The following is a 9,588-nucleotide window of genomic DNA, read 5'->3' on the forward strand; positions in this document are numbered from 1 at the left end:
ATCACACGTCCTTCCTCCTTGACTTGGACATGAAAAACATCCAGCAAGCCTCTGTCAGGTTAAACTGCCACGATCTGCTGAGAGATCAGAGCTTAGCAGCAACTTTGGATACAGAGCAAATAGTTAGTTTCCAAGGAAGCCAGAAGAAATGCCTCCAAAATCTCTGGACTTGTTTTGCCCCATCTGCAAGGACATCTTCAAGGATCCTGTAGATTTGCTCTGCAGCCACAGCTTCTGCAGAGAGTGTCTGAATAAATGGTGGAAGGACAAAATAACCCCAGACTGTCCGATCTGCAGGAGAATATCGGGAAGAGACCTTCGAACCAACTCTGAGTTGGAAGCGATAGTCCGGCTGATGGCAGGTGAGGAGCCTGTTTGTCTCCCCACAGGTGGAGGCGTCAGACACAAACTCCAAGCTGTGAATGAAGCAGCTCAGGGTCAGAGAAATGAGCTGAGAAAGGCCCTGAGGCCGCTGCTGGACAAACTGAAGGTGTTCAAAGAAGAGAAGGGAAACCTGGATCAGACAGCTGGATACATTAAGCTCCAGGCCCAGCAAACCGAGGGACGGATCAAGGAGCAGTTCAGGAAGCTCCATCTGTTTCTCCACCAGGAGGAAGACGCCAGGATTGCTGCTCTGAGGACAGAAGAAAGCAAGAAGACTCAGAAGTTAAGCCTAAAGATCGATGCCCTGAGCAGAGAGATCGCTGCTCTTTCACGGACAATAAGAGACACAGAGGGACTGATGAAGGCTGAGGATGCCGTAATGCTGCAGAGCTTTAGGACTGCTGCAGAAACCATCCAACAGCGCCTCCTGCTGGACAGTCCTCAGCCTGTCTCTGGAGCCCTGATAGATGTGGCCAAACACCTGGGCAACCTGAGCTTCAACATCTGGAACAAGATGAAGCATCTGGTGTCCTACACTCCTGTGGTTCTGGATCCAAACAGCGCGAACTTTGAGCTCATCCTGTCTGAAGACCTGACCAGCGTGAGATGCGGCCAGAAGCAGAACATTCCCGACAACCCGGAGAGGTTTGACTTCTTCCGCATCGTCCTGGGCTCGGAGGGCTTCATGACGGGAACCTACAGCTGGGACGTCGAGGTTGGAGACAACACAGACTGGTTTGTGGGAGTCGCCTCGCAGGACGTCCAGAGGAAAGGAATTCATCCGACTCGTCTGTGGAGAATCGGCTGCATTGACGGTCAGTACGTGGCCCGGGCCCTGTCGGAACCGTCCACGGTTCTGGAACCGATGGGAAGGCTGAGCCGGATCAGAGTCCATCTGGACTGGAACCGGGGGAAGCTGGTGTTCTTCGACCTCGACACCAACACACACCTTCACACCTTCTCACACTCATTCCGTGAGAAACTGTTCCCGTTCCTGAACACGGTGAATGCGTCTCCTCTGAGGGTGGTACCGGAGAACCTCTGCCTGAGGTCCAGTTAGAGCACAAAGCGCTGCTGACCCGACATACATATATAAAACATCAATAGGACGCTAAGAGCCTTCATTGCAAACTGGATGGGCCGTGGAAAACCACCCGTGAAGCCGACTGCAAACCGCTTGTACCAGTGTCCATCAAATGTGTCCAATACCAAGGAGACACTCTGTCCCCACTGCTGTTCTACATCTGAACCCTCTCAGCCAAATCATCATCAAGACTGGCTACAGATACCAACTCAAGAATAGAGCCACCATCAGTCACCTCCTCTACATGGACGACATCAAGCTGTACGCCAAGAGCGAGCGAGACATCGACTCACTGATCCACACCACCAGGATCTACAGCACTGATGTTGGGATGTCATTCGGACTAGAGAAGTGTGGTCGGATGGTTACAAAGAGAGGGAAGGTCGTCCACACAGAAGGGGTCTCACTCCCAGAAGGAACAATAGCAGACATAGAGCACAGCTACAAGTACCTGGGAATACCACAAGCAACTGGAGGAGTGGCTCAAACAGGAACATCAGAATCTCAGTCCAGAAATGTGCAGTTCTAGTAACAGAGAAGGTACTGGAGGAGAGAGAGAGAGAGAGACACAGAGAGAGAGAGAGAGAGAGACACAGAGAGAGAGAGAGACCACCCACGGAGGATGAGAAGGGAATTATAAATATATATATATTTACATTTTAATGGACACAGAGACAAAAGAAAAGGAGAAAGATGGAGAGAGGAGAAAAAGAGCAACACAACTGAAATCTGCCTCTAAATCTGTGGAAAGAGGAAAATAAAACTGAGAATCAACAATAAACATCATATATAACAATAATCGTTACATGAAAGTGCAGTGTGTGTGTGTGTGTGTGTGTGTGTGTGTGTGTGTGTGTTCCTAACATGAAGCTCTTCAAGTGACTGAATGTAGAAGATGCTACTTGGAAAAGTCCATCCATTTTCTTTCACCTTTGTCCCTCAGTGGGGTCGGGAGGGTTGCTGGTTCCCATCTCCAGCTTACTTGGAAAAGTATTAAATAAAATAAATTGTTCATGTTGTGACATCACAATAAAATAAAGTATCCTGTAAAAAAAGGTTAACCACAGAGAATAAAACATCAATGAAATACAAATAAATGTTTCATTATCAGTATTTGTACAAGAATGTTTGTATTTATTTATTTTCTTTGTAAAACGTCCACAGAGTAAATGATCTGGACCAGAACTTTACCTGAACTCATGAAAACACACCTGGGTCTGGCAGTGGGGGGAGGGGGAAGGAGCAGGGGGGGCAGGCGCAGTGGGGGGGATAGGTGCAGGAGGGGCAGTTGCAGGGGGGGGAGGTGCAGGGGGGGCAGGGGCAGGCCGAGCGGGGGGACAGGTGCAGGAGGGGATGGGTGCAGGGGGGGCAGTTGCAGGGGGACAGGTGGGGAAGGTGCAGGAGGGGGCAGGTGCAGGGGGGGTAGGTGCATGGGCAGGCGCAGCGGGGGGGACAGGTGCAGGAGGGGGTGGGTGCAGGGGGGGACAGGTGGGGAAGGTGCAGGGGGGTAGGTGCAGGGGGTGCAGGTGCAGGGGGGTAGGGGCAGGCGCAGCGGGGGGACAGGTGCAGGAGGGGGTGGATGCAGGGGGAGCAGTTGCAGGGGGAGTAGGTGCAGGGGGACAGGTGGGGAAGGTGCAGGAGGGGGCAGGTGCAGGGGGAGTAGGTGCGGGGGAGGGAGGTGCAGGGGGAGTAGGTGCAGGGGGACAGGTGGGAAGGTGCAGGAGGGTGCAGGGGGCAGGGGGAGTAGGTGCAGGGGGGTAGGTGCAGGGGGAGTAGGTGCAGGGGGACAGGTGGGGAAGGTGCAGGAGGGGACAGGTGCAGGGGGGTAGGTGCAGGGGCAGGCGCAGCGGGGGGGACAGGTGCAGGAGGGGGTGGGTGCAGGGGGGGTAGGTGCAGGGGGGGACGGGTGGGGAAGGTGCAGGAGGGGGTAGGCGCAGCAGGGGGGCCAGACAGGAGCAGAAGTTCTTTCCAGGTCTGGAGCTGCTATAAACCCGGTGAGACGTTTCCTTGTCTGTTTTAATTTTTGGACCCAGACTGATGAATCATTCATCATTACACAGGCTGCTAATATACTCATTTCTGAATGTTTAAAATAATTAAACGAACTCTCTTGAACGTGTTCAACCTTCCATTTAGATGGAGTTTGTTACAATATGTGAAGGAATTAAATGAAATTGACTTTAATTCATGTGTATTTAAATCATTTCAACACAATCTTGTTACACTAAAATATTTTTATATTGTTGTAAAAATGTGCCTTAATATAAAAAATAAGAAACTGAAAATGTTTCCTGCAGTTAAATCTGTTTTCTGTCCATCATATAAATTTCTCTATTTTTGCTGAATATTTGAATCTTTTACTGAAATCATTTCTTTTCTTACCTGTTTTTCTTGTCTGCTGTTTCCTTCAGTTCTCCACTAGAGGGCGCCGAGAGGCTGCACCTGGACTCAGCACACCTGTGATCATTTTCCTCTACTGGGAGCATAAGAGGAGCTGCCTGAGTTTCCTCTGATTGTCTCTATGTAGCTGTTGCTCTTCTCTCAGGTGTTTCCTTGGATTAGACCGCATGGTTGCCTGAGTCCATCTCCTCCTCATCACCAGAACTTACCTGTTCGCCCTCCACCGTCAAAGAACTGGACCAAACTCTGGATCATCTCAAACACTCCCTGCTAAAGATCCAAACCCCGGAACCGACATCCAGTACGTCCTGCTGGTGGATATTCATCACCGAACCGAGGAAGAACTCTCATTTCCCAGAATCCCGTCTGTCCAGTTCCCGGGACAAAACCTCACATTTCATCTGTGTTCAAAATGCATTTTATTCATGTGGTTTCTAGTCTTCTGTTTGTTCTGGATGTGGATCCAGAGACGTGACATCAGCATGATTTTATTAGATTAAACCTGATGAAGCTGATCTCCCTCCGTCCTCATTGGACAGAATCTGACAGTCGAGTTGATCAGAGGGAGGAAAGTTTCTCCTGGTTTCCATCAAAACTCATTTCAAACGGTGAGAAATAAAAATCAGAGCCTTTGTGTTTCACAGAGGGGCTCTGGCTAATCGCTGGAGGAAGCAGCAGGTAGAGCTCAACCTGCAGCTTCACACAATCAGTCCAGCATGCAGCAGGTGATGCAGCAGGTGATGCAGCAGGTGATGCAGCAGGTCATTCAGCAGGTCAGCAGAATCTCCTTCTCATCTGACCCTCCTGGCTTCACCAGGACTGATTAGTGCGGCGGAAACGTTCACATTTCCAGAACGAACAAACATTTGTACTAAACTTTATTCCTAAAAAACTGTTTAGTTACAATAAACTCAAAACTAGAAACAAAAACAATCTGGATCCTAAACGTCTCTCCTCCCTCTGAGACAATGAGGCTGATGGGAAACACCAGGTCACTGCATGGACGCGTTTCCATGGCAACACGTGACCAGGTGACCTTAGAGATGAGATGATTAAAATAAGTAAATAAATCAAGTTACTTCCTCCAAACACCAAATACATTCACCAAATAAACTAGAATATATAAAGTACAGCAAACAGGATCCGTCCCTCTGCAGATTATTAGTTTTTAACAAATCTAGTAATTTAGATCAAAGTTACTGATAATCTGAACTACAAAAATCCAGGTTTATTAATAGAAACTAAATTCAGTTCATTTACTGGTGATCATATTGTTGGATGTAAATTCATGGAGAGACTTTTGGTCAAACGAGCTGCAGATCAATCAGCTGTGATGTGAACGGATGAATCCATCATTAATGTGCTGCAAGGCAGACAGATGACAGGGTTAGGGTTCATATCAGATTGTGGCCCGTCGGGTCACCACAGCGGCGCTCGGGTCAAGCCGCCTCTCCAGCGGTGGGATTCGGCCTCCTGGAGCAGAAAACAGGAATATTTATAATGAATGTAATGAAACTGAGCGAAGCTTTCAGAGGCTCCGGTTGGACAGAAAGAGTTTCTCACCTGCAGTTTCCTGGAAAGGAAGTTCAGCTTCTGGCTGAGGCATTCAATCTCCTGGAAAGGAAACAGAGACGTTGAGCTGCAGCAGCTGCTGCAGGTCCGGCGGCTGCAGCAGCTGCTGCAGGTCGGCGGCTGCAGCTGCTGCTGGTCCGGCGGCTGCAGCTGCTGCTGCAGGGGGAACAAACCTGCTTCAGCTCCTCATGGCGCCGCAGTTTGATCTGAGGCAGCAGCTCATTCAGTCTCTGGATCTGCAGAAACACACCGGAAAGTAAAACACCAGCTAATGATCATCAGCCATTAGCTGGTGATCATTAGTCACCAGGTTCCTAATCAATCGTCACTGATCAGGAGCCAAACTGCGCAGACACAGTGGCGCAACTACACATTATTCAGGTGGATGTGAAAACATAGATCGCCCCCCCCCGAGGGAAGGAACGTAAGGCTGAAGTCTATGTGAAAACATCATCGGCGCGCCGCCCCCTCCAGACGGAGTGTTGGCGCCCCCTGGTGCCGCCCCTATGCGTTGCATGCCCATTTTTTGCGCCACTGTCCAGACACTTAAATCACCTCCAGTCAGGAATCATAAAAACGGTCCTAACATTTAGAATCGCGCTTGTTTGATTTCCATCATAATCCCCGTGATGCCATGTCTGTGTTCACTTCTTGTTTCTCCTGCCAACACCGACCAGATCAGCTGCTTCACTCTGAACAGCCATGAAGCCTGCAGTCCTGCCTCCCTCCACCAGGCGGCAGCACCTCACCCTCCTGTCCACGGCCTGCAGCCTGGTCTTCATGCTCCGGCTGATCACAGTCACTGGAATGGTTCTGGGTTTGGGATGAACTGAAGCAAAAACACGTCAATAATCAATAACTGGATCAGTAACGAGCATCAGGAGTTTCCTGCTCAGCGTAAATAAACTCGGATCATGATTAGAATAATTATTCTGCATCTTTATGAAAAAAGAAATCTGAACTTCACGGCTCGTGTCTCTAGATGTCGCTTCAAGATTTACATAAAATGTTTTTTCTCATGATGTCGTCCCTCCTGCAGCATGATGCTGCCACCACCGAGCTTCACAGAGAAGATGATGTTCTCAGGTTATTATTATCCATCCATTTTCTAACAGCCTCAGTGGGTCAGGAGGAGCTGCTGCCTGTCCGGCTAATGTTCTGGGTGAGAGGGGGGGTCACCTGGACGGGTCACCTGGACGGGTCACCTGTCTGTCGCAGGGCAACACAGAGACACACAGGACACACAACCATGAACACACACACTCTCACACCTAGGGCCGATCTGGAGAGGCCAGATAACCTGACATGTTTCTGGACTGTGGGAGGAAACCGGAGTACCTGGAGAAAACCCACCATGCAGGGAGAACATGGAGACTCCATGCAGAAAGACCGGGAATCGAACCCAGAACCTTCTGCTGCAAGGCAACAGCTCTACCAACTGCACCACTGTGAAGCCCAGGTTGTTGTTATTATTATTATTATTATTATTATTAAACAGTTTAATCAGAGGCTCTGTGTCTCTGTGTTGCCCTGTGACAGACTGGCAACCCGTCCAGCTGACCCGTCCAGGCGACCCGTCCAGGTGACCCCGCCTCTCACCCGGAACGTTGGCTGGAGAGGCAGCAGCTCCTCCTGACCCACTGAGGAACCAGGTGTTTAAAAATGGATGGAGTTTAATCAGAGTCATTATCTGTAAGATTGTAATCAGTTTTTTTGCATAAATTAACATCAGACAGTATCAGAAACTCAAACTATTTCTCGTTTCAGCTCAATATTTCAGATTTGATATGATGGATGTTTCATGATAATACAGGAAGCAGGAAGTGAAAAGCTTCATGTTTGCATGTGAATGAAGGAACGTTTAATATTAAATTAGTTTAAATCTCATTAGGAGGTTTTAAATGATAAATGTTAAAGTTAGTTTGTACCGTTCTGGAAGAGCCGCGTCACTTCGAGCACATGAGGCCTGTGGAGAGAACCAGCGTCACTGTGGGCCTGGGGGGGTCAGGGGTCAGGGGTCAGCGCCGGTCATGCTACATACGTGTGTTTGCTGTTAGCAGGGATGGAGGCGTTCAGCGGGATCAGGCAGCCGGCGGCGTTCCTCACCTGCAGATGATATTCATGAGAAGATGAAACTGATGTGGAATCATCTGGACACGTTTGGATTTCAGTCCGTCACGAACCTTCAGCACGGCGTTGGGAACGTTGGGAACGTTGGGAACGTTGGGAACGTTGAGCCCGAAGGCGGCGCTGAGGATCTGAGGAGACGTTTCAGAAGATTCACACCTTAGAAATCATCAAACCAAGAAGCTTGTTTCTGACAGGAAGTGACATGAATTAAAAATAAAACAATGTATAAAAAACTGATTTTATTTATGAAGCAAAATATTGACAATAATTTCTGCTGTTTTTAATAAGCAGATCAGATGGAAGCAGCTGTACTCAATCCGCTCAACATTCATTCATTCATTCATTCATTCATTCATATTCATCTGCAGACATGAAAACCCTGAACCTTCAGAGCCACATACAGACGGTCACAAAGTCGGCCTTCTGTCCAGGATCAGAACTGATGACTCAGCATCTAGACAAACTCATCTATGTGTTTATCTTCAGCCGCATTGATTCCTGCAGCAGCAGATCAACCGTCCAGAAGCTGCTGCTGCTGATCTGACCAGAACCAGGATGGAGACATGACACCAGATCTACATCACCCAGATCTACACCACCAGATCTACATCACCAGATCTACATCACCAGATCTACATCACACCAGATCTACATCACCCAGATCTACATCACCCAGATCTACACCACCAGATCTACACCACCAGATCTACATCACCAGATCTACATCACCCAGATCTACATCACCAGATCTACATCACCAGATCTACATCACCCAGATCTACATCACCAGATCTACATCACCAGATCTACATCACCAGATCTACATCACACCAGATCTACATCACCAGATCTACATCACCCAGATCTACATCACCCAGATCTACATCACACCAGATCTACATCACCAGATCTACATCACCAGATCTACATCACCAGATCTACATTACCAGATCTACATCACACCAGATCTACATCACCAGATCTACATCACCAGATCTACATCACCAGATCTACATCACCAGATCTACATCACCAGATCTACATCACCAGATCTACATCACCCAGATCTACATCACCAGATCTACATCACCAGATCTACATCACCCAGATCTACATCACCAGATCTACATCACACCAGATCTACATCACCAGATCTACATCACCAGATCTACATCACACCAGATCTACATCACCAGATCTACATCACCAGATCTACATCACCCAGATCTACATCACCCAGATCTACATCACACCAGATCTACATCACCAGATCTACATCACCAGATCTACATCAGCAGATCTACATCACCCAGATCTACATCACACCAGATCTACATCACCCAGATCTACATCAGCAGATCTACATCACACCAGATCTACATCACACCAGATCTACATCACCCAGATCTACATCACCCAGATCTACATCACCAGATCTACATCACCCAGATCTACATCAGCAGATCTACATCACCCAGATCTACATCACCCAGATCTACATGACACCAGATCTACATCACCCAGATCTACATGACACCAGATCTACATCACCAGATCTACATCACCAGATCTACATCACCAGATCTACATCACCAGATCTACATCACACCAGATCTACATCACCAGATCTACATCACCAGATCTACATCACCAGATCTACATCACACCAGATCTACATCACACCAGATCTACATCACCAGATCTACATCACCAGATCTACATCACCAGATCTACATCACACCAGATCTACATCACACCAGATCTACATCACCAGATCTACATCACCAGATCTACATCACACCAGATCTACATCACCAGATCTACATCACACCAGATCTACATCACCAGATCTACATCACCAGATCTACATCACCAGATCTACATCACCCAGATCTACATCACCCAGATCTACATCACACCAGATCTAGATCACCAGATCTACATCACCAGATCTACATCACCAGATCTACATCACCCAGATCTACATCAGCAGATCTACATCACACCAGATCTACATC

At 48.2% G+C, this 9,588-nt stretch overlaps 2 protein-coding genes across 2 annotated transcripts in view; one reads left to right on the plus strand and one right to left on the minus strand.

Annotated features, from left to right (window-relative positions):
* On the plus strand, positions 1 to 2,684 carry LOC145551593 (E3 ubiquitin-protein ligase TRIM35-like). Its single transcript, XM_081606726.1, has one exon. The coding sequence runs from the start codon at positions 149 to 151 to the stop codon at positions 1,442 to 1,444; it is 1,296 nt and encodes a 431-aa protein (XP_081462852.1). The 5' UTR covers positions 1 to 148; the 3' UTR covers positions 1,445 to 2,684.
* A 2,045-nt stretch (positions 2,685 to 4,729) lies between these two features.
* The window catches only part of LOC145551594 (uncharacterized), an 8,469-nt gene continuing 3,610 nt past the window's right edge, over positions 4,730 to 9,588 (minus strand). The window contains exons 3-9 of the mRNA XM_081606728.1: positions 7,624 to 7,698; positions 7,482 to 7,546; positions 7,369 to 7,406; positions 6,190 to 6,269; positions 5,614 to 5,676; positions 5,432 to 5,482; positions 4,730 to 5,341 (exon numbers count right to left, since the gene is read on the minus strand). Of these exons, the coding sequence (XP_081462854.1) occupies positions 5,288 to 5,341; positions 5,432 to 5,482; positions 5,614 to 5,676; positions 6,190 to 6,269; positions 7,369 to 7,406; positions 7,482 to 7,546; positions 7,624 to 7,698 (426 nt within the window). The 3' untranslated portion in view covers positions 4,730 to 5,287. The remainder of the gene's footprint in view (positions 5,342 to 5,431; positions 5,483 to 5,613; positions 5,677 to 6,189; positions 6,270 to 7,368; positions 7,407 to 7,481; positions 7,547 to 7,623; positions 7,699 to 9,588) is intronic.

Source organism: Poecilia reticulata, chromosome 5 (assembly GCF_904066995.2).
Source record: "Poecilia reticulata chromosome 5, P_reticulata-male-v2, whole genome shotgun sequence".
NCBI classification, from domain to species: domain Eukaryota; kingdom Metazoa; phylum Chordata; class Actinopteri; order Cyprinodontiformes; family Poeciliidae; genus Poecilia; species Poecilia reticulata.